General features: G+C 34.0%; 1 protein-coding gene across 4 annotated transcripts in view; it reads left to right on the forward strand.

Annotated features, from left to right (window-relative positions):
* The window catches only part of LOC136032182 (uncharacterized), a 107,848-nt gene that overhangs the window by 66,803 nt on the left and 15,272 nt on the right, over nucleotides 1–25,773 (forward strand). For 2 of the 4 annotated variants that reach the window (XM_065712378.1, XM_065712376.1), the window contains exons 4-7: nucleotides 6,799–7,009; nucleotides 13,609–13,736; nucleotides 18,518–18,700; nucleotides 23,754–23,864. In XM_065712378.1, the coding sequence (XP_065568450.1) occupies nucleotides 6,799–7,009; nucleotides 13,609–13,736; nucleotides 18,518–18,700; nucleotides 23,754–23,864 (633 nt within the window). The remainder of the gene's footprint in view (nucleotides 1–6,798; nucleotides 7,010–13,608; nucleotides 13,737–18,517; nucleotides 18,701–23,753; nucleotides 23,865–25,773) is intronic. The other 2 variants (XM_065712379.1, XM_065712377.1) reach the window with 1 other exon arrangement.

Consider the following 25,773-nt stretch of genomic DNA (forward strand, 5'->3'; position numbering starts at 1 on the left):
CTCCTTATCTGAAAATTTCTATTTTTCTTACGCATTTTTGAATTTCCCTACACAAGTTTTTCCTTTACCTTTTCTAAATAAGTTTGTTGCTTGATTTTCTTTTATTTTCTAACTATATATTTTTTCTTGTTATTATAAAAATCATGGTGCATTAGCAGTCCAGAGAACAATTCCTGTTCTTTCGGAAAAATTTGTACCATTTGATATTAGCAAGTCCTTTGTTATTAGTAAAACGTGTACTTTGCAGACTATTAGGTATATCACTAACCCAAATTGTCTATAGTTGCCAAGGCCAGTCGATCCAAAGGAACATTTAAGGGTGTGTAACAAAAAAGTTTTCACCAATCTCACAACCCTTAAAGATTCCCTCCTTCAACTCCCTCCTTACAATCAAACATATAATTACACGCTAACTAAATTGATAGTCGAAACTCATAATAAATGATGCTGAGTTCTCATGGTTTTCATGTAGATGAGCCATCTATTAATTTCATGCTTGGAGGGGAACGAAGGATTCAATTTCTTAAAAAATCATGAAGATTATCTACTAAAATCAGACTATGTGTTATACCTACTTTCTATTTCATATGGGGGATGGCAAATAGAAAGATTTTGTAGGGAAGGAGAGAGGGGTGAGTGCTGAATATAGCGTTGAATATGTGTGAATTTTCTTTTTGTAGCCATGGCCCTTGTGGCTTTAAAGCATTAAATATCTATCTGTCTATTATATAGAAAGTTTGACTGTTCAAATCTTCAAACCTAACCTTTTCTTTCGTTTAAACCATGATACTTTACTAGCGAAGAAGAAAATTAAATACTGAAAGTTCAAAGAAAAAAGTTTGTTTGAGTATTTTCTTGTATTTGACTATTTTTGCAAGTCATAATTCTATGACGAAAAATTTATCTTGTGTTTTGAGTTGAACACCGTGACTTGCATATTATTTTGGTGGATGTTGTTTACTTTCTGAATTAGTGCTATTCCTTATTCCCTGAATGAATAGTGTCCTACTGTACTAATTTTGCAAGAAAACGATATGGCGTAGCCTAAGAATTGAACAATAAAACACTGTTTATATTAAAACTTAAATCAAACCTTCAAAAGAGTTATTTCATCTCTTAAAGTTTCTCGTAAAAACCCGCGAAAATTTGTTTTTGTTGAGTCTAGTGCGTTTTTTAGATTTTTGATTGTGTTTTGATGCGATTTTGTTTTACCTTGAGTTTAAATATCTTATCAGAAAGTTCCTGAGAGAAAACTTCTTTTAATATGTATTCTGAAAAATATTTGGTGCTTTTCTGAAGAATTTTTTGAAATAAGTACGGTTTTCACATTTAGAAGCTATACTGTGCTATACCAGTACCGATTTTTCTTGTAGATTCAAAATTGTGACTACAATATTCCCATCGTTAATATTTGCTACTAGAATAACAATGAATTCAACTGCAGAGCCATCTATATTGAACAATGCAGTTAAATTGACTTGTTCTAAATTGTTGTTTTTGGAACCGCCTCTATTATTTTATCACAAAGATTGGGATGGTGACGAATACATAGAGACGGTACGTGTTAGACTCCAGAGTCAGGTTTTGAAACGTGCAAACTTTCGAATGGAATGAATTACATGATGACGTTATCTATAGATGTCGTAATGCAGCTGCATTGAGCATTTGTTTTTGGCGCCTTCATTTTGTATTACATTCAAGCCAAGTTTTGGATGAAGTCGCGAGATTGGACTTCGTAAATTTCGCTTGCCACAAAACAAGTGAACTTAAGCAAACAACCAGAAACGCAAAATATAAATTATGAGATCATACGTGTTAGACCGTTTCGCGGTTCTTATGTGCCCACCTTCTATTTGACATTCTGGGTGAAGTTTGGTTAAGATTTGTCTTAACTAAACTGTTATTTAAGGTGTGTCCAATTTTTAGAACCAAAAATATAATAGGATTTCCCTAAAATATGTCCCAAAGAGGATTAACCTGTTTTGTGCTCAAATTTTAGGAAATACTTGTACAGGCTCCATTAATTTTTGTACAAGTCATCTGCTGCTTTCTCTTTGCTTAAAATTGGCATATTTATGAAAAAAAAATAATTCCATTTTATATATTTCTTGCATTCATGACGAAAAGAAAAGTGGTCAAAATTATTCTTTTCTTTTTAACATTTTACTATATTCAGGTTGCGCACGTGAGGACTGCGATTCAACATTAAAATGATTAACCGGTGGCTAACGGTAACTGTAACGGTAAAACGGTAAACTAAATCTAATGGTAAACGGTAACGGTAACTGGTAACCGGTGATTTAACTGGTAACCGGTGGCAGATGCAAAATTTCGCCTCACAGACAGAACGATCGCAAGAGTCTAAAAAAATGAAATTCAAATGAAAAAAAATGAAATTTGTTCAAATTATTTGAACAAATTTCATGTATTTGATTTTATCAAATTTCATATATTCAATTATTTGAACATGCTCTGGCATTTATACAGGTAGATTTGGAAGCCAGAAACTACGTCAGACTCGATGCATTACATTATTGATGTACAATGAGTGTTGATTAGTTGTATTTTAAGAAGCCAGCTAGACAAACTTCTTCGGAGCTAACCAATTTGGCCAATGAACAACTCGCTTTAAGAAAGCTTAAATTTAGAATAGGCAAAATCAGTGGTTCATTCAACGATTTAACCAATCTCTATTCTCGTGTTCGCGCTTGTAGAAATGCTTAAATGGGATTTTAGAATTCAAATTTGTAATCTATCTAAAAGTTCCGATAAATAAGTAAATTTCTGTATGGTTAAATTTTCTGTTCTTTCTTTTAAAATTACATGTCTTCCATTTTTTTGCTCGTATTTATTATCAAATTGGAGCCAACTAGCCTTTGCAGCTCGAGTCTTGACTCGTTTGGTGAGTCACTAGTAAAGGAGCTTCTACATCTTGTTTTTTTTTTCTAGTCAGACTCCATGTCATAGAACAAGCTATATTTGGAGCAAATATGATTTTACTGTCTGGGTCAAGGATATCTTTCCAAGTTGAAAAGTTAAAAATTAAATATTTTAACCATACAAAACTTGGTTTTTTGGTTTGATCAATTTTATTTATTGAGTGCTCACTTTTAAAGTTACAAAGCGTGCTCATGTTGACTTCATGCTAATTTACCCAATGTTTAAATCCGTAAAACCCATGATTTAAACCAAGGTTTAAACCTCTTTTGCTTTTTGTGTACCCGAAATATATACTATTTTAGAGGTTGACATTAGGAATTTTGAAGCCCCCCCCCTAGCTCCTTCTCGGTGGAGCATCTGTGCTACTAAAAGCTTTTATTATTATCTTCTTTTCTCGGGCCAATCAACCTTAAAGAGGTAATTTGTTTAGTCCGAGGACAACTATTATAATTTTTCCTTGTCCACTTTATAGTGGACACCCTACGAAAGAGTTCGAGATACATTTTTAGCGGAAATTTTTGTGGTTTGGGAGTTTCTTATAGAGGAGTTTTTTGAATCAAAAGTTTTGCGATGAATAATATTTTAGTACTCTGATGATAAAAGAATATTTTTTTTTTTCTGTTTATAAATTATATTTATTGGTTTACGTTTTTCCTACTGTGATACAAATAAAAGGGTACAATTTAATTTTTGTGGGAAAACCCACGCATATCCTAATGAGCTAACATGGAGGTAGCTTGAGGAAAAGTATCTTTCTAAGACCATACAATGTTTAATGTCTTTCCCAGCCAAAATTTACTTGACGTCCCGTTAAACGAAACTTTGACTGCACCCAAACCTTTTTGGGGTTTATCTCCTCTCAAAATAGTTATGACAATACTATGAATAGCAGGAGCAGATCTAGAGAAAAATCTTGGGGCCGGACCAATGTTACAAGGGCGTCAATGCGCGAAAGCTTGGGGTGGGCAATTTTACAAAGATGACAATAATTGACCAAATTGACAGATTTATTCTAAAAAATCAGTAAAAAAGAAGGATAAGAAGGTGCCAGAAAAATCTTGGAGGGGGTCAGGGTACCCCCGGCTCCCCCTAGATCTGTCATTGATGAACAGTATCTAAATTGTAAATTGTGCTCTGGTAAACGGGTTATTACCTTACTATTTGTGTAGATAAAATTTGTCTTTTTTAGAATAATCGTCAGAAGTGGTAGTTTAACTTCTCCTTTGAAGAGGGGCAACAGCCGAGAGTTGTTTTTAGGGGAGAGGGGGTTAATACCGCTGCAAAATATTTGTAATGTCATTGAAAATACAACCTGCCTAGCTAGCCTGCCTAACTGACCTCCCTTCTAAATTTAAACAAGCTTTAGTTTAGCATGAGATTATTGAGAAAGGGAATTTACCAACAATGAAATGCCAAATTTGGCATTTCAATGCCAATATATCAATATTATATCAATGCCAATATATCAGTATATATCAATATATCAATATATCAATATATCAATATATCAATGCCAATATATCAATATATATCAATATATCAATATATCAATATATCAATATTTCAATGGAAAATATATCAGCACATTTCCTGAAATCAATGAGCTTGCCGGAAAACATTGATGTAATACTAGATTTCAATAATCAACAAAATATTAGCATTTTGTTAAAGATCCATAAGCGTAGACACATTCTGACAGCTATTCTGACATGATCATGAAAGACTGTCATTCAAAAATTTCTAGCAGTTCAAGGATTTATATATTGTTTCTTTTCATAAGTTCAGTTCGTTCTCAAAAACACAGTAATCTTTGATGAAATTTCTAATCTATTTCCGAGGGTAGCAACAAGGGAGACTGGAAACTAGGAAATAGAGATTTGAACCTGGCATGATTCCAAAGTTATATCTGAATTTATTGAAGAATAGCTTAGAAGTTTATTTTAGGACAATATTTAGGTTTAGATTCGAAGAAATCATATTTCGATTTCATAGAATATTAAATTCATTTCAAGGCAGAGAAGGATACAATTACGAAACAGTTATCTTTTAGGCATTATTCGTAAGGTTCTGGTAATGTGGACGAAATATTATATCCCGATTGTTCAGAATTTGAAATTACTGTCATTTAAAAAAAATAGATTCTTAGTTGGACTTTGAAGTATGTGAGCGTCTTAACTTTTTCAGGTGTAGTCTGGGACCCATATTAAGAAATTGTGACAAGCCAAAATACCAAAACTGATAGTCGAAGGAAGAGTAGTTTTCTATGGAATAAATAGTGTTCAATATAAATCTGGTGGGAGCTGATCACCTCAGAGGATGTGTATCAGGATCAAATTGGGCATTATAAACGAAAACACAAACATTGAAGTTTAATGAAAATTTTTCAAAAAGACGAATTCTTCAAAAAGAAAAATTCAATGGAAAAAACTTAACCACGGATAGAACTCTTCAATGAGAGTTCTCAAGGAACAATGTTTTCCTCAGAAAAAAATATAAACTTTGAGACTGTAAAAAAAAAAAAAAAAAAAACTACATCAAGTCTACTTGGCTGTTAAACACAAACGCGTAGATGTCTAAACGTGTTGCAAAAAAATGTGTATGTAAAATACAAATGTGTTTTAAAAATTTTTCGTTTTGGTCAAAAAATTTTTGACTCGGGTTTCTGAGCAATTTTATTTTGCCTGATGGAGAGGCAATGTCCAACTTAGACGTTGTCCGTAAGATTAAGAAGTGCTAATTTTCTTTTTTTTGGCCAGGGCTTTCATGATTTGACAATGGTTTGAGCTTTCCAGCTTTCACCTAGAAATGAAAGCGTGTAAGCTGAAAGCCCCCGGTATAGAGGATCAAACATGAAGCAGATTCAATATTTATTTTTCTCAGGAAATCTAGTTTTTCATTTGTAGCTTTAAATTTTTGAACTTACCAAAGAAAATTTTGGAATGGACATCAGTTATAGCTCAGCAGACATCTTGAACATCAAGTGTGATAGTTCTGTTAGTTAATGTACTCATTGGTGTTTGAGATAGTGAAATCATATTTAAGTTCACTTTAGCTATAGAGATAGATGACACAAAATTTGTGTCACATCATCCCTAGGCTTGTTAAATTTTTGATTTAAATTTCCGAAATTTTTAGTTTCAACAAGTCTGAGAACGATGTGGTAAAGGTCCCACTAAAATCATCGCTTGTAATTCTTAATTATGTAGTCTGAATTTTTGAAGGTAAACTGAGCACCATTTCGTTATGCTGAATTATCAGACTGACCTTAGACAGTATTTTACATTCAACACTACTTTGCAAATAACCAAAGGGCTATCAGGCATGATCAGAGCTTTAACTTTGTAATAGAAGAATTTTGTTTTTGATGTAGAATCTATTCTGAACCATGGCTGTCAATTTCACAGACCTCTCTGTTCCGTGTTATGATTACACCAAAAGAAGTACTTACCACTTGGTCTTAGCCAAACAGAATGATTTGGATAACATATCACTCCGTGTGAAAGGTGTATCCCAGATTTTTGTCCGGGGTGGGTTAGTTTTTTTTTCGAGGGGTGTTTAAAAAAGAAAATTTAACAAAAGACATCAAAAATTGCTTATATGCATTTTTGTTAATTTTTAATGAGTCGGACGAACAGTTTAGGGGGATGGGAGGGGGCTAAAAACTGGTACTGCTCCCCCTGGATGCGGCCTTTATCCAAATGCATAGTACCGTACAATGATTTGTTTTGGTAGCAACTCAATATATAGTTGTATTTTTCGCAAATTTTCTGAGTCATCATCGTAATGACAAGTTTCCTTTTACGTTAATTTTATTTATACTTGTGGATTGCATGTTTTAGCCTTTTCCCGTGGTTACAGGTTCTGGTTATACAAGAGTAATTCCAATTCAAGTTGAGGATGATGAGTCACCAAAACCTACGCAATTCGCAAATCAAACATATATGGAAAGTCCACAGTTGCCGTCAAATCGTCATCCAGTGCAGCACCAGATTAGTGTACAGAGACTGGCGAAGAGTCAACCAATTGAACCACAGGACGGATATAACCAAGTAGTTGGCAATTTAGATAAGTGAGTAAAACAGTTTGTGTTCCTGTGAAATGAATTAGAATTATTTTTCCCGAAGCTAAATACTTTTATTCAGTGTTTTATAATATTGCTGGAGAGCAAAACAAAATACTCCAGCTTTTGGGGGGAATAGTTTTCTGTATATAATAGGCTAAATACAACTGTTTTTGGTTACGACTGGGCGATCGATTTGAACCTTATAGAATTTTTTGGGGGGGAGAAGGGGTCCTCACAATTCCTGTCGTCCGAAACCAGGGGCGGTATCATCAGTGAACGAAACAAGAATTTCCTTTAGAATTACCAATCAGGGTTATTGATGAAGAGGAAGCAAGTCGTGATCGGTTAAATATGTTTATATGTACACTCTAATGTCTAGCTAAACATGCATGTGGATACAACTTCCAAAAAATTAATTTCCTGAAATATTGCTCTATCATAAACCTTAGAAAGAGGTTACAGAAAAGAGAGGAAAGTTGATATCCATGATATTCGACAGTAAGAAACATAGGAATGGACTAAGCAATGGAACTAGACTTTCAGGATCAACTCAGGGAAAGCATTTTTAAGCTTTTTTAATATACCAAGACTTCTCTATACCTTCTTTTCCCCTTTGATAGATGAGTATCAGGTACCTGATGGAGAACGTGAGGAACAATCGAGGAAATTTAAAAACTCGACTTAGGAATATTTATAGCAAGACCATTAGCCACAAGCCCTAAAAGTACTCTAAAACAACCTAAACCAGCAACCACAAACCCTTAAACAAACCTACAGGATTTTAGCGGGATTCAGATTAATTTTTCCAGGAAGTAGCAAGGGTACTGTCATTAGTGAAAAAAACGAAGAGTGTTACCTGTTTTGTCTCATGGCTGGACGATCGAGTTGAAACTTCCAGGATTTTTTTGGGGGGAGGGGGCTATAGTTTTGTTTTTGGAGAAAGGATGAACCATAAACTTTCTCCTATCCTCCCAAAAGTGTATACACTCCGGTTTTTTGCCCCTGCTGTAGTTTGAAACCAGGGGCAATATCATCAGTGAAAGAAACAATAATGTACTCTATTTTGTCTCACGGCTGGGATTCCTTGTTGAAACTTTCAGATTTTCTTTTTTAGTGGGGCGCTGGGAGGAGACTTATAATTCTGTGTTTGAGGGAAGGGGGCGCAATTTTTCTTCGATTATCACGAAAGTGTTTAAATTAAGTTTTTTTTTATGCCTGTCACCATACACGCTCTTTAAGTAGTTTCTACATATTTTTGATCGCTGGCTACACAGTCAAATTTTACAGGTAGAGGTAGGCCTATTAGTTGTTTTAGTTTCATTGACTACGGGTCTGAATTTCCAATGAATATTTTTGCACATTTTTCCTGAAAGTGTTTAAAAATGAATTTTATTGGATGACTTTAGGAGAAAATATCACAAAATCCCTTTTATATACAGCTTTGTACATATAGGCTACTACTAGATACCTTAAGAATAAGTTTTATTACCATCCTTAATTACTTAGTTATAGTTATGTCAATGAATTCTCCTTTACAAGCTAATTTTAGTTTATCCTGAAGCTTTTGCTCAACGTTGTACAAAGTCAGATGTTTGTTTATTGATCTTATTAAAGAGTAGTCGCATTAGTTCAGTTGTTTGGGTCGTATATTTGACGTGAAATGTTTATGACTTAAAGAAGTTTAAAATGCCTTGGCAGAGGACCAAAGGCATTCCCAAAAACAGCGAGAAACCCATAAGCTTATCAAAAATGTCATTTAGAAAAGGTTTGAATTTCTGGCTTTGGACAGTTTTGATTGAAAATTTCCGGGAAACGCCCTGAAAGTACACTTAACTGAACTTGTAATTTTTGCAAGAGAAGGTGAAATGGGGCTTATATACTCGATTTTCAGAAAAATCCAACAGATTTGGTCTTGCCTAAGCCTGCTACTGCCTCTAGGAAAAAAACTATTTTGATTACCTATATCTCCTGAATTATTACTTCGAAACCAAGAGGTTCTTCTGGAACAGTATTATTGATTAAAGTAGGGCCGAATCCAAGTTTTGTTCGAGAGAAGGAGATTTACCAAAAGAGTTTTGTTAGGGGGGGTCACTAAAAGGTTGTTTGCAATTGGTGGGGGGGGATGGTTGCCAAAGTAATCTTGCATGGAGTTGGGGTTTAAGGGTTTTTTACCTACGTCTGTACGACCAATTCACGAGTTGGATAAATATTTTTTAGTTTTTTAGAAAAAATCACCCATAAAATGGGAAGGGGTGTGGTAAGTCCCGGTGATCTCCCCTCTACATATCGCCCTGGACTTATTTCTTAGGAAGATTGTAATCACCAGAAAACCACATCAAAGATGATTTATAAATTGGAAATTTGGAACTCGAAGTTCAGAAAACATTGGGGTCAGTATGGGAGTCAATATAGAAAACAAAAAAAAATGACTGAATCCATCTTTAGTCTCCCTAACAGAAGGAAAGGGTAGATTTTTTATTCTGCCCTGGCTTTGAAAAAAATATATAATTAAAACCTTGATATGGATTGCGGGACCTCTTGGAGCTATAACATGAGATTTTTCGTCCCCAACATTTGAGTTAAATAATGCATATAGGTGAAATTTAAAATAGCAAAAAGTTTTCATTACATTTGGTTGCACAAAAAGTGAAACTTATGAAAAAAGTGGAACATCCTAAAACTGAATTTATTTTACAAATTTTTCAGCCTTTCATTTTTATTTACCTTTTCACATTTTCTAATTTTCGTCAGAATCTATTCATAGAATGAAAATTACAACTAGTCCGTAACTTAGCCTTATTTTACGTGATTTGAAGTCGGCTTAAAATCAGAAGACTCAAAATAAATTGAGTTGACGTGCTTTAGAATATTTATTTATGCCTAAATTCTCCTGTGCTATACTTTCTGTACAGCACCTTATGTTACCGCAGCTGTTGTAGCCAAGCTACGCTTATTTTAGCAAGTACTTTAATGTTTTTATAGAAAAATATTCTTCTATTATTGCACACGTCAAATCATCAACTGTTTCCTGGAAAATTTGCAAAGCAAGCTAGTTTATGGCAGAATTCCAAAATATTTCTTTGAGCTCGTCAAAACAGCAAAAATATTTAAATTTCTGTATTATTTGTTTCACTTTCATTTGCTTTCGAATCTCCATTGTGTTCACAATAAGAAAATGTTTTAAGTTTATATATTTTGTTGAAAAGTGGATTTTCCTATTGGCCATGGTAAGTATTTTGGGGTTTTTAAGCTCTATCATTGTCTACTTTTGGCATTCATTGGCTAGCATTTTGGCTATCATTGGCTTTTTAACAATTTTGAAGTATTTGTTGAAGCGAGAAATTGATTGTGAAACGAAGAATGGTCAAACTCATCTTACTCCTGCCGTTTACCAAGCCGTAAACCCAAACAGTATGAAAAATATATGCTTCCCCTTTCAAAGTCCAGGGGACTTGTCGGTCATATGTCAATCCTAAAACTCGATCACCCGTCTGAGACGCTGGCTTTCAAGATTGTATTCACTTCCACCAAGTAGATTTTAATTCAAAAATATTTACCGCCCTCTTCTTTTTCACAATAATTGTATATATGGACAAGAGCAACAGTTTTCAAATTTGTTAGAAAAGCTAATAAATAATTAATAAATAACTAACCAAAAAAAAATCGTAAGCCAATGTACCACACCCCTGCAACGTCTGCTCTATAGTGCATGCCTTTTGGCGTAACCAGAAAAGTTGGAGGGTTCATATCCTCTATATTGCCAATATTCAAAAACAGTATTCTTTTGTTGCGTAACCGCTATTAAAGTATATTTATTTTGGAAGTTATATTTCCCTGAAATAGAGTGCGGCTGCGAAATCTAAAGGTGTTATATTACTCTACACAAAATTTACAGAATAGAGGGAAAAATGTGTTTTGTGTATTTTGATGTTGTTATTAAGGACTAGTTGTTTGTACAAGAAATACTTTCGTTTGGAAATGTTATACTTTTGCTTAGAAAACGCTCCATGTTGCAACTATATAAGTGGACGACAAAAGAGGTTATAAAAAATGAATTATGAAATAAGGCAAACAAAAGCAGACCTAACCAATCGATAGAGACTGGCTGGGCTATAAATATTTTACAAAAAATGTAACATAACGACTTTTGAATCAGCACATCTAAATGGCTGGATATTTGAATGGAATAAGACTATAAGAAAATGATTTATCTCCTGAGATTTCTCGCAAGGTGGCTCGCGAAATAAAACATAGGGTGTTACCCTTAAATGCTTTAATAAAACAGGGAGGTTGTAATAGTAGCAGCAGTAATAGGAACAGATCTCGGTTTCCCATCAACTATTGTAGTGACTAGCGACATTGAAGCAGCCAGTCAAACAGTTCGTGGTAACGAACTGTAGTAAGGAGCGACCCGGCTCAATAGTAACCAAAACTCTAAAAAATTGAATTTTGATATCAATAGCTACATCAAAAGAATCGCATTTTAATGCTGATTTTAAATATATAAGTTTCATCAAGATTAGTATTACCCATCAAAAGTTACGAGCCTGAGAAAATTTGCCTTATTTAGGAAAATAGGGGGAAACACCCCCTAAAAGTCTTAGGATCTTAACGAAAATGACACCATCAGATTCAGGGTATCAGAGAACCATACTGTAGAAGTTTCAAGCTCCTATCTACAAAAATGTGGAATTTTGTATTTTTTGCCAGAAGACAAATCACGGGTGCGTGTTTATTTTTTTTTTTTTTTTTTTTTTCCCCAGGGGTCATCGTATCGACCAAGTGGTCCTATAATGTCGCCAGAGGGCTCATTCTAACGGAAATGAAAAGTTCTAGTGCCCTTTTTAAGTGACCAAAAAAATTGGAGGGCATCTAGGCCCCCTCCCACGCTCATTTTTTCCCAAAGTCAACGGATCAAAATTTTGAGATAGCCATTTTGTTCAGCATAGTCGAAAACCATAATAACTATGTCTTTGGGGATGACTTACTCCCCCACAATCCCTGGGGGAGGGGCTGCAAGTTACAAACTTTGACCATTGTTTGCATATAGTAATGGTTATTGGGAAGTGTACAGACGTTTTCAGGGGGATTTTATTCTGTTTGGGGGTGGGGCTGAGGAGAGGGGGCTATGTTGGAGGATCTTTCCTTGGAGGAATCTGTCATAGGGAAAGAAAAATTCAATGACAAGGGCGCAGGAATCTCTAGGATTATTATAAGAAAACAATGAAAAATAAACATGAAAACGTTTTTTCAAATGAAAGGAAGAAGTAGCATTGAAACTTAAAACGAACAGAGATTATTACGCATATGAGGGGTTCTAAAAATACTTTAGCATAAAGAGCGAGGTATTTAGGAGGAGATAAATACCTTGCTCTTTATGCTAAAGTATTTTTAGTAATTTCAACTAGTTATTCTAGGCCTTTCTGATTCAGGGGTCATTCTTAAAGAATTGGGACAAAACTTACGATTTAGTGTAAAGAGCGAGGTATTAACGAGGGTACAAACCCCCTCGTATACATAATAAAAATATAAGGTTATGAAAGTTTGTTACGTAAGTTAATTCTTAAGTTACGTATATTTTTTACTAATAAAAATGTTCGTTAAAAATTTAAAGTTCTAGTTGCCTTTTTAAGTAACCGAAAAATTGGAGGGCAACTAGGCCTCCTTCTCCACCCCTTGTTTCTCAAAATCGTCTGATCAAAACTAAGAGAAAGCCATTTAGCCAAAAAAAGAATTAATATACAAATTTCATTTTAATAGTTTATGTTCGGAGAGCCAAAACCAAACATGCATTAATTCAAAAACGTTCAGAAATTAAATAAAAAAAACTAATTTTTTTAGCTGAAAGTAAGGAGCGACATTAAAACTTAAAACGAACAGAAATTACTCCGTATATGAAATGAGCTGTCCCCTCCGCAATCCATCGCTCTTTACGCTAAAGTTTGACTCTGCCACAATTCTACTTTTTAAAACAATTTAAAGCTTTAGCGTAAAGAGCGAGGGATTGTGGAGGGGACAACCCATTTCATATACGGAGTAATTTCTGTTCGTTTTAAGTTTTAATGTCGCTCCTTACTTTCAGCTAAAAAAATTAGTTTTTTTTATTTAATACTATCAAAAGCTATATTTTTAGGACATGTCTATCAACTTTTCAGCGCAATCTCAAATTTTCAAGGTTTGGTGTACGACCACCCGGTCCATACCCACATTAAGACACTCCCTCAGAAAGTGTATCTTTATGAAATGTCAAAGTAAGCATAAGAGGGTTGTCAAACCGAGGTTATTATCTTAAATTTAAAATTTGATTTTTAGGTCTATTACCCTTAATAATTAGTCCCAAATAAGGAGAACAAGATCTGCCCCCTTTTTTAATTGAATGTTCAGATTTCCGACACCCTTTCCTTAAAGTAAGAGTTTTGTTTTGAGAAAAGTGAATTGTTCGGCAGTGATAACTTATAAAACATTATGCTCATTTCTCAGATAAACTTGTTGTACCTTATTAAAAATGGAAAAAATATTTCTGGCGATTTCATCAAGTTTTGGGGCCTTAGACTGCAGCCTACCACTAGCCTATTGGGTACTACCATCATGACTGTCTTTTCTAGCATGAATCTTGGTGGTGAGTCTCCAATTAATTCAAAGCAACTGGGAGCCCCAACCCAGTCAAGATCTTTCAGAATTCTGCAGTTAATAACAGACACAACAGATGGTACAGAGCAAGAGGACACCATTGGTAAGATATTTAAAAATATGTCTTTTAATGACAAATTAAAATACGTAGCACTTTTTTTGAAGACTAGTGGTAAAAGATTATTTAGATCAAGTAAGTATTTTTCCTTGGGGTTAAAAAATCTGTTCTGTTGCACAGTAACAATAAATCAATATGATTTTTGTCCAATTTGTTTACTTTTCTGGATATTTCCTATCGTTTTTAAAAGACGTTTCTAATCCAAACTCTTTTCTTCGGATAATTCCAATCTTGATAAAGTTCTTCTAAACTGACAAAGAAACCACTTACAACTTATGACATTTTGCGTGTATAGGGTATTAAGGCTCATTCACAATAAGATTTTACTAATACCAATATTTAGCTAGCGCTAATTTGAAATTGGAAACAGTTTCGGTGAAGAGACGCTGTCCTTTAGTCTCAGACAAGGTTTTTTAGAAAGGGAGCTTGGTACAGAATGGGAAGCCAAACCCTCAGGTTTCGAAAAGGACTGACCGTCAATCTTATTTCATAATTATTGTTAACAAAAAAAGGAGTTTAGCATCGCAATATAAAGTCTTCAGAAAAAAATATAGAGGTTGAAATTTAAGAATACATGCTAAGTTTTCTTCTGTGAAAGCCAATAGAATAAAATTCACCTAGACCTCCCACCTACTTAGCTTAGATTTAAATTGTTCCAAGTTGACCACCTTCACAACAAAGGGTCATTGGTAAGAAATTTAAAAAAAGAGGTCCCAGGAGGTATGTAAAAAATTCCCTCCATAAGATATTTACAACTCTGTTAGTTTTTAACAGACATATGTTATTTTGTTACCACATTTTGTGAACAAAAAAGGAGTTTAGCTAGGAGGTTGATGCTGCTTTTCATCTCCACCCAACTCAGATTACACCTAAAATTGGTTTTGTACATTGGTGTTAATTCTAAACTGCAGAAGGTTGGTAGTCAGGTTGTCTGTAATCACCGTCACCAAGTGGGCTTCAGCTGGATCGATGCAGTTCACTTATAGAAGAAAAGTATATCACTGGACTGTAAATACAGTGATAAACCAGCTTTTTTGTGTGTAAGTTATTAATTTGTTGCCATTGTCGGCAATGTAGCCGAACAGATCCACAGTCAGATTAATCCGAGTATGAGTTGTGGTAATTAAATAACCAACCGAAGTGTTCTCGAATAAAAGCATAATAAAGCCTCTGAGTCTGGTCCCATGAAAATCGTTGTGTCAAATTTTGGAGCTAAGGTGGAACAGTCCCAAAATTAGTTTCAAATTACTGATTGAGTAAGTTTTTCGCTTGAATGAGTTTTAGTAAAGGTGATCACGTTCAGTAAAGTTTTCAACCATAAAGATGCATTAAAAGATGCTCTATACGTAACTAAAATACTGCATTTTTCAGTACAATTTTTCAGATTATTGTCACTGAGAAACTCTTTGCCAAGCACGCACGAAGGGGGGAGGGGTCTTTGGCCCTCTGGTCTTATAATCCTAATGTCTTTCAACTCGCTTATTTCTATTGCTTTATATTAGAATAAGTTATTTCAATTTCCAATTTCCTGCTGCTAAAAAAAAAAACAAGCAAAAAAAAACTGTCAGCCCAAATTGCAGGTCTTGCCAGCATGCAGGCTTTCTTTCGGGCATTACTAAGCTAAACAGTCAACTGAGCAGTTCAATACTAAAATGAAAAAAAAAAAAAAACAGAATCAAGCTACGTAGTGAAGAACAATCGTTGCCAAGTAATAATAAAATCTAAATTTCTAATTTCCTGCTAACCACACAAAAATATACGCTCAGCCCAGTGCGCAGGTCTGGCCGATACGACTCACTAAATTCTGTTTCTATATGACTTCCATCAGAAAATGATAATCTGACTAGTCAACCAACCACTTAAATGTTTAAAAAAACGAAAATAAAGAAATTCAGTAGCATGAATGCTTTGGCTTCTGAAAGACTCATTCAATGCTACTTTTACGTCAGTGTTTCAAAGTGTCATTTTAATAGTTGTTAGAAAACCATAATATTTCTATATTCTTTTTGGTGTGAAAATGCTTCTTCTTATATGATTCAAGATAAATAATCTCCAGAACGTAAAAGTAGTACCAAGGCTTCTAAAAAAAGCTTATTTGCAAGTTTATATTCTCGGAAGGTTATTATTTTATTTGCTTAAAACAATAAAATTCACATATAGACCGCTCGAAGTTTAGTGCAGGGTTTGACTACAGGGACTTGTAGTTTCAAAATATCACTAAAATACATTTTTTTTCTAAATGGTGATTTATTAACTTGGGATTTATTAATACAGTTTAATAGGGCTTCTCACACGAAAGAAACTCAGGTAAAATTAATTTTTTTTGTGTTTTTTGTGTTCAATGTATTTGATGTAAGTTGCTTACCTTATGCAAAAAAAGAAAAGCATTTCTGGTTCTAATTCCCTATGCATTGATTTCACGTATCTCAAAAAGTTAGTCTTTAGGTTTAGTTTTTATTGTGTAGATTTCATAGACGCAAATTTGTAGATAATTTCCTTGTTTCGATTTCAAAATAGTGAATTCTGATCAATTTTTTTCTTCATATTGAATTTTGGTAAAATATATGATTTTTCTGCTGACTTTGGTAACTTCCATTAAGTTCGAAGTTACCAATTGAGACAAATTTACAGTAGACAAGATTTACGAAAAAGTATAAGAAATTTCTCTCGTGCAAATTAATTTTAAGTAGTGAAATTAAAATCAATACAGTCTGAAAATGATGAACCAATGTCGACAAGTAAATTTTTTTCATTGTGTAGAAAAAAGGTGAAAATGAAAAATAATTTTTTAGTGAAATCTGAAGCTACAGACAACCCTCCTCCCAAACATGGAATGCTCAAATTTCCTGTTTCAACCAAAAGAAATAAGAAACGCTCAGAAAACACAGCTTTTTGAAACCGTTTTTTTTCTCTGTGACGCATCCTGAAATACCATATTCTGTATAATAAGATGACAATTATTTTGTCTATATTTCTAAGCCAACAGACATTACAGAGGGTTCTAAGTTCTAAACACAGATTTCAACTAAACAGATTTTTTGATTGACTTAACAATTACTGAGAATAGGCCTATGCCAATTCCGTTAACAACATTTTCCGGTTTGCAATTAGTTTCTGGCATCGATTTTGACAGATTTGCCAAAACACAAGGTAATTGTTTAGCTGAAGAAAAACTAGTTAGACCGCAACCACATGTGACTCAACCACGGAGACGTGCCAGAACTTATGACTTAAAAAACGAAATGTGACGGATAATAAACTTTTATAGTCAAATTCAGTCAGACTATATTTTAAGGAGGGTCTTTATTCCTCGTTATTTTGGGGCAGATAAGTACCTGTGAAGCTATAAGTGATCTAGTTTTTTTATGCAATATACAGAGATCAGGTACATGCACAGAAGTTTTTTTCAGGGAAGTGGGGGGGAGTTGATAACAAAAGAATACATCTTATTTGACAATTTGGCTGCAAAGCGTCCGGAAATTCGGAAAAACTTAGGAATTCGGGGGGAGGGGACACCTAGACCCCTGCCTCCGTCTCTGACATATATTCGCTATATTTGCATTGTTTTTTTTTATGCAAATTAATTCAAAGGTTATGCTTCCATATTTCTTCTTTATATATCTAACAAATTACCTTAAGAAAAAAAATGTGGGAAATCAGTAACGTCTATTTATTAAAGAAAACAGTTGGAAGTAGTACAAGCGGAGACTTTAAACAGTGGTTTTTTTAAGGTGAAAAGACGGAAGGAAATTGCATAAAATAATATAGATCTTTTTAAAAATTTGTTGGAACTTAGATTTTTATAAAGCTTAAAAAATAGAAAACGTTCATTTAATCTCAAAAATAAAACTGAATTGGCGAAACTTTAGGATTATTTTCTTAGAGTGTTGTTACATTAAAAAATCATTTTTTCAAAAAACAATATTTAAACCCATTAACTTGTCCTTAAATTGTGATCTCTATAGGCGAGACTACTTTTAACGAGGATTTTTTTTAAGCCACCCACAATTTTACCAAAGTGTATGCAACGCTGAGAGGGTGCTACTGCACGCCGAGGCGCAACGGCGGTGTAGTGCTGTTAGAAATAATTGTCTAGAATGAAGTCTCCTTGGAAAATTTTCTCCATCCTCCTCCCTCGAAGACAAGAATGCAGTTACATTATAATGAAGTCAGAAACTAATATTTTTCCTTCACGAGAGGGGATTATATTGCACCAATACCCTTGCGGTTTAATATTGGATATTTCATCCTGAAAACGTCTTTCAGGATATTAAATGGATGTATAGCCTAATTTTTATTTTTTGATAAATGCTAAAAACTGTATTAGATTTAGCCTAAATGTTTTTTTGAATTGTTTGAGGATAGCCTAAGAAATTCAACATATAAGAAAAAAACTCAAAGTAACATAAAGATCTATCTATATTTCGGTATTGCGTAGGGTTGACTCTAGACTCTAGTGCTGGAAATAGTAGAAATTAGGAAAAAGCATAAGAGGGTCGTTTAAAGCTAAAACATGCGCCTGTTAGTGTAGGGGGTGGTGGTTAGGCGATTAATTCCGGATTTGGCTCTTATTACATCCTCTGTTACGCCCAAAATAACAGGGTGTCACATCTCTCATTTTGTAATTCCATACGATAGCAAGAATGAAATTTAAAGCTTTTTAACCAAAAGATACCTTATCCAAAAATAAAAATGTGAAAAAAAGAGTAATAATGTTTGCTACGACACTTGTACTTTTCTTAGAACATCACTATTTATTCCTTCAGACCACACTGTCCGCGAAGCTGAAGTTCATACAGATACGCCTCAGTCCCGTAGAACATCCGAAAGACGATCGTCAAATAGTTCAGGAGGCTCATATCAAGGATTTTCCACCAACGTGCCACAAGAACGCCGTCTAGTTTTAGAAGAAGGGGACAAAGAACTTATGGAGTTGTTTAAGCAAAAAGGTAATTGACTTTATTTTAGTCTTGGGCCTAACTTCTCTTACTGCTCATGGCCTATTTGATAGCCTAGTAATATGTATCGTATTGTCCTTTTCAATGTCACCTTTTGATTGCTCGTCTACTGGTCTGTAAACTCTATGCCTAATCTAATTTATATTTAAATATAAAAAGGCTTGAAAATTCTTATAGTTTCCTTTAGTTAAAAAATAAATGAAAATAAATAAATAAACATCTTGACCGAAATTCAAATTTTAGCCATAACAAATAGTCACAAATTAGCCGCTTACCTCTGAAAAATTTCAAAATGAAAACCCAAATTAAAAAAGAAAATCCAATTTTAACGAAATAAAATTATGAATCTTAAGAACTCTACTGGTCTGTCGTCTACTGGTCTGTAAACTCTATGCATAATCAAGCATTTATATTAGAATTTATAACGCTAAACTTTAATGATTCAGAATTAAATAGGTGTTCAGACCATCCTGACATTGGATAATTGAAAATATAAAAATACTTGAAAATTTTTATGGTTTCCTTAAGTTCAAAAATAAATGAAAATAAATAAATAAACGTCTTGACCAAAATAAAAATTTTAGCCAGATAAAATAGTCACAAATTAACCGCTTACCTCTGAATAATTTCAAAATGAAAACCCAAATTTTTAAAACAAAATCCAATTTTAACGAAATAAAATTATGGTTCTTAAATTGCTAATAAGCAATTTCAGTGTTTATTAAAATCGTTTTGATGCGCAGCATATTTTCAAATATTATTTCATAAGATAAAAAGTACCATAAATAGTAAAAGCTTCTCATTTAAACAGGTATTTGAAACACTTTAAAATTAACAAAACTCTATCAACCATACTTGCATGTAGAAGTATTTTAAATATTTTGCGGCATCAAACTTTGGGGGCCAAAGCAAACTTTGGGGACCAAGCTCATTGATAAGTTGGTAAAAAAGTGCTAATAAGCAATTTCAGGGTTTACTAAAATCGTTTTGATGCGCAGCATATTTTCAAATATTATTTCATAAGATAAAAAGTACCATAAATAGTAAAAGCTTCTCATTTAAACAGGTATTTGAAACACTTTAAAATTAACAAAACTCTATCTACCATACTTGCATGTAGAAGTATTTTAAATATTTTGCGGCATCTCAGAAATTCCAATAAGTCTGGGTAACGGTAACAATGTTAACGAATTGTCCATATTGTCTCTTTATTTTCTTTGAATTTAGCACAGCCTCGCAAGCTTCGCTTATGTTGTGCTATTGATTAAGAAATGTTTATTTCTAATAAAATTGTTCTACTACTACTACTACTAAGAATTGCTTCTATTTTTTTCTGATAACACTGCACCGCAAGTGGCACTATTTATTCGCATTGGAGCCATATTAAATAGCTTGAGTATTCTCTCTTGGCGATTTCCCATTCTCTTTGGAGTATATACAACATAGGCAAACTTTGGGGACCAAGCTCATTGATAAGTTGGTAAAAAATTGCTAATAAGCAATTTCAGGGTTTACTAAAATCGTTTTGATGCGCAGCATATTTTCAAATGTTATTTCATAAGATAAAAAGTACCATAAATAGTAAAAGCTTCTCATTTAAACAGGTATTTGAAACACTTTAAAATTAACAAAACTCTATCTACCATACTTGCATGTAGAAATTTTTTAAATATTTTGCGGCATCTCAGCGATTCCAATAAGTCTGGGTAACGGTAACAATGTTAACAAATTGTTTTTTTTTATAAGCTTATCTCAAAGTCCTCTTGCTAGAATAATTAAAATGAATAGATGAACCAATGCAGGTCTCAAACTAGGCTTTAAATTGACCCTGACCAATGAAGGCATCCTAATTGACCTTGATTGACGCAGACCTCCTAATTGACCATCATCAGTACAGGTCTCCTAATTGATCTTCACCAAAGTAGGCCTCCTAAATGATCTTGAATTAGCCTTTACAAATGCAGGTCTTGAATCTTTAGCTTCTTTTAAATGCTTTCATTATACTGCTGGCTGAGCTATTTTGTAAAAATAAGAAAAAATGAATGCTTTAAGATTTATAAATTAACTGATAGAATCGTTAGGTCTGTACTTTCAAAAATTGAAGATTTTTAAGTTGTTAAATTTGAGAACTATTTAAGGAGGATAAATTTATTTAATTTATAGAATGAGAAGACTTTACCACACGTTACCAAAAGTAAAAAATATTTGTCTCAAACACATATGTTTTTTTTATAGCCTGTAATAATTTGAATTAAAAAAGTAATTTCTTAAATATACAAGTATTTATGATAACAAAGCTTTACTTTTTTGGATGTACTATGATGAATTTTAGATTTCTCGCGTGGATTCCAAAGTCAGATATGCCACAGCCGTTATCTAGCATAAGTCGGTGTCATTGCTGCCAAATCAGATTAATAGTATTTGACCACAGTTATTCTTTCTGCTTATTTTCCATTCTGCTTATAATTTTCACCAGTCATAATAATCCCTTTGTCATAGTTATGTATTAATTATGGGTGCTTTTCTATTTTGACTCTGATTAACTCTTGAGTAACTCTATCCAGTTCTAATGGAAGTATCAACAAATTTTTGCTCAGGGAAACCGATTCACGAAAATATGAGGGGGGAGGGGATGAATCTTTTACTTTATTTGACGAAAAAAAAATGCATTTTTAAAATCTATGGGGACTTTGTTTTTTTATGAATATAACAAAATAAATGTCTTTTTAAAATCTAGTGGAGGGGGGGGGGGGTCTGAAAGTCTGAGTTGGAAATTCTACCTCTTCCCTTCCCTTAATCTGTGTCTCTTCTCCAACTGAACCAAATATTGGTTGCAGGGTTTTAGCCTTAACTTGAAAATAAAAACTTAGCAGTGACAAAAGCAAAGAATTATCACCAATGCTGACAATAGAAAAAAAAATCAGATTGAGTTTAGGTAAGCATAAATAAAGAATCACTAGTAAAAATATAACAGACTCATGAATAATAGCTAATTTCTTTGTAAGCGCTATATTCAAATAATAAGTTTTCCAACTTGCGTTCATTCTCACTGTTATAAGAAATCCTTTTCAATACATATTCGTAATAGAAGTCCATGTTAATGAGCCAATAGCTCTTATCCTCCCTCTGAAATAGAAGGCTCATTCAAAACTGACTTGACCAACTAACTCCTATATCCAAGGGTCCTTAACTTGTCAGTTAATTTTAGGATTTTTGAATGGTGGTTACTTAGGGTGCGATCCTTAAATTTGATTAGCTTCAAGGCCGTGTCCAGGGGGTACGGGTTTGAACCCCCCTCTAATTTTTGCCAAGCTCTTTAAAACTTAACAGAAATGCATAAAAAGAATTCTCTGAGGTTAAGTTGGATAAGGCACGTACGCAGGAATTTATTTCGGGGGGGGGGGGCCAAAACCTCCAAAACAGCAGATATAAAGTAGCACTTTTTTATAGCAACTAAATAAATGCAAAAAGCACGTATATCGGAAAATACAGATTAACTTTAATCAGTAGTATTGTAGCGGATGGGGGAAGGAGACTGAGGCCTTAAAAGTACGTTTTAGACTCAGGTTATGTTCATAGCGATTTAGAACCAGTGATTAATCTATTATATCCCACTGAAAGGGAAATTTTAGGGTTAATAGTGCAATATGGGTGCTGTGGGGGTAGTTCTTCTATTGCAAAAACGTCGATTTTAATGAAAAATGATAGTTTCCAAAATTGATCCATTAAAAGCTGTACTTTATCATGAAAATGACATAATATCAAGAATAATTCTATTTTGCTGTGGAAAGCAAACTCTTTTTACAAAACAAAATAACAGTACAATCGCTAATTACTTCAAAGAGGGTAAAAAGTTATACAGAAAATGGGTTAATAATTGGGCAGTGACTTGATCAGACAATTGCATGCTGTAAATCCCCCCCCCCCCAAAAAAAGCTTCGTACATGTATCTAGATTCTTAAAAAATGTCCTACTTTTGCCAGAAATCCCAAGAAAAAATGGGGAAATTAAACATTTCGAAAAATTTTGGGGGGGCCGGGCCCGAAGGCCCCCCCATGCGTACGTGCCAGAGTTGGATTATTGGATTAGAGAAAATTAAAGACTTAATGTGGTTACGATTCTACGAGTATTTTCCATTCTTGAAAACTGTAATGAAATATAATAAAAAGGTTAACAGCAAAGAGCGTAACCAGGAGGGGGTGCCCCTCTCTCTGAAATTTTTGTTTGAATTGTAAAACATAACAAACGTGCCTATAAACAAATTTTTGATGCGTTTAAAAGAAAAAATATAAAACACCCCAAACAGAGATGATAATATATGACCATATCAAAGATGAATATACCAGATCCCAGCCATAAGACGAACAGAAATTACCACAAACCGGCGTAGGGTACTGCTCCCTAAATGTTCTAAAGACGATGTATTATTTACCATTATTTGCCAGATTATTTGCCAGACGTATTATTTGCGCATTACTGAAAACGATTTGTATTTTGAGCTGTGTGTTTAATACTGACAATAGCGGAACAAAATAATAATATCGTAAGTCATTTCAAGACCTACATAGGAAGCACTTAGCGCTGCCTCTGAAAAGAAAATAAAAGCTCTGATTCTGATTGAATTTCAGTTCCAATCTGGAGAGTAACTTTGTACACAACTAAGTATTTCTAGAAAGGATTTCTAGAAAGGAGGGAGGAAAAAGAAAGAGGACCAGGAGCTCCTCTGCGTCTTACATGCCTGGCTATGCAATTGAATGAATTTTTTCGTGATGAAATAGCTTGTTATCACGTTACTTTAAATTCTGATTCGAATTATATTACAATTTGTAAGGGAAAAAATCACAAATCTGAGCAATGATATAAAATTACACATTAGGATAAAAAAAAAACACTTTCGTTTACAATAAGGACGTAAAGTGTGCTTTTTTTGCCTAATTTTATTTTTAAAAAGACTTTATGTTTGGCTCATTTGTCTGTGATACGTAGATAGAGTTAAATCTACATATATGTCGTGGAATGGCATGTTAATCTTGCATGTTTGTAGTAAATGAAGATATGTGTCTGCATGGCCAGCGTGATCCCCGCTACAAGGGGTCCCATATCCCTTCAAAGACGTTTAGAATGCTTCAGAACTTCACCGTGGATAGCCCAGAAGGTAAGTTGCATTTAGTGCATATGCTAATAGAATCTATCCATATATTACTTTTTTTTAAATTGCAGTAAAATATTTTTCTGGCTTATGTTATAGGTTATTCTCTTTCATTATTAGATTCAGAAAAGAGGTGAGAATACCCCTCCCCCAAACTTGGATGTAGTTTAACGTTCTAGTCTTGTATGTATTGTTGGATGTAGTCTTCGATGTAGTCTAACGATACATTGAGTAGTGAACAAAAAAAAAAAAAAAAATTCAAAATTTAAGCCAGATTTGCCTCCCTTCCCAAAACCCTTGATCGATCACTATACCCCTTTACTTACCTCTTTCTGAAAACACTTTGTGTATAGCAGCACTTTAGGAGTAACATTTGGTTTTTTTCTAATTTCTTTGCTTGCTTGTTTTCTTCAAGCAAATCTAGATAAATCTAGATTTTGCTTGTTTGCAAAACGGTCGTTAATATTTAGCTCCAGGAATTCTATAAAAATGTGTGGACCTCAGATAAGATTGGTCAATGCGCATTATATTTTGAATAGCTACATATGACTGTTGCCTGGGGCTACAAGGGATAGTTTTAGCTTCTCTTCGCACCGGAGCTTATTGTATGTCATATGAAGTGGATGTCAGAGATGATAATCTGAAGTTTTCTTAGAGTGGCTTTTGCTTCTTCGAGACATGTCCCTGTTATCAAATGGGGTACTGCTTTTGCAGACAAGAAGGCAGGCACTAAGCTTAAATTAAAGTTATGCTGAAATCTAAAAGTGCTTAACATATGCAACGGTTCCCTGGGTCCATCGCCAAAATATCTCCTCGTAACTGTAACGAGGAAACTTTAGAGATCCAAAAACAGGATTTTTACACGGGCTCAAAAGCGTAGCTGATAGATAGGCATGTTGGTCATTGTTTGAATTAAAATATAGCAGAAGCTTTCATTCACTTTGATCATAAAGTTAAAGTAAACTGTAGCCCCTTTTTTCACCTCCCCGCAACCCCCCCCCTAAATACCACCATCTTTTTAGTAGAAAGGTTGGCATATGATACACATAAAAAAACTAAAATCATTAATCCTTAAGATTTGAGGCACAAAGTGGGCCAGTAGCCCCTCCATCTAGAAAGCTTACCAAAATATTTTACAGCATATTATGCAGATTTTGTTCACCCAACGACTAAAAAATTACGCGGCAAGTATCTTTAGCTTGTACTTTTGAGAGTTCAAAAAGCAAGAATAGGTTTAAAAATTAATGTTAAAAAGACTAAGTAGCTAAGACAGGGAAGAAGTGAAGAGGTGATGTCGGGTAACGAGAAGATCAATCAAGTGGACGGCTTCGCCTACCTAGGTAGTATTAATAATAAATTGTCAAAATTATGTGCATTGAAGATGTTAAAAATAGAATAATGGGCAAGAATTTTTTTTTTCATAGTTGAAAAAAGTTTGGAAAAATAGAAATATAAGTCTGCGAACCAAGATTAGAATATTGGAAGCTACAATGATGACAGTGATCAAGTATGGTTCTGAAGCATGGGCGGTCCCAAATACGATTGAGATGTTAGATGTTAGATGTTAGATTTGTTAGATGTTTTCCAAAGAAATTGCCAACGAATTATTTTGGGTACCCGTCTGACTCGCAGTATTTCAAACACTATGTTGTATGAACAGTAGGGTTCAATCCAGCTTTTTAGGGTTATAATGAGTGAAAGGTTGAGATGATTAGAACAGGTTCTGCAGATGAAGCATGACAGATTGCCAAAGATCCTCCTTGTTTGCCAACCGTCTAGGGTCAAAAGAAAAGCAAGTTGTCCCTGAATGGGGTGGGAGGAGGTCATAAAGAAATATATAAGGGAAGTTGTAGCTTCTTGGGAGGGTGTAAAGAGGGAAGCTTTGAATATATTGTGATGAAGGAAGAGCGTTTGT

This window comes from Artemia franciscana, chromosome 10 (genome assembly GCF_032884065.1).
Source record: "Artemia franciscana chromosome 10, ASM3288406v1, whole genome shotgun sequence".
Lineage (NCBI taxonomy): Eukaryota > Metazoa > Arthropoda > Branchiopoda > Anostraca > Artemiidae > Artemia > Artemia franciscana.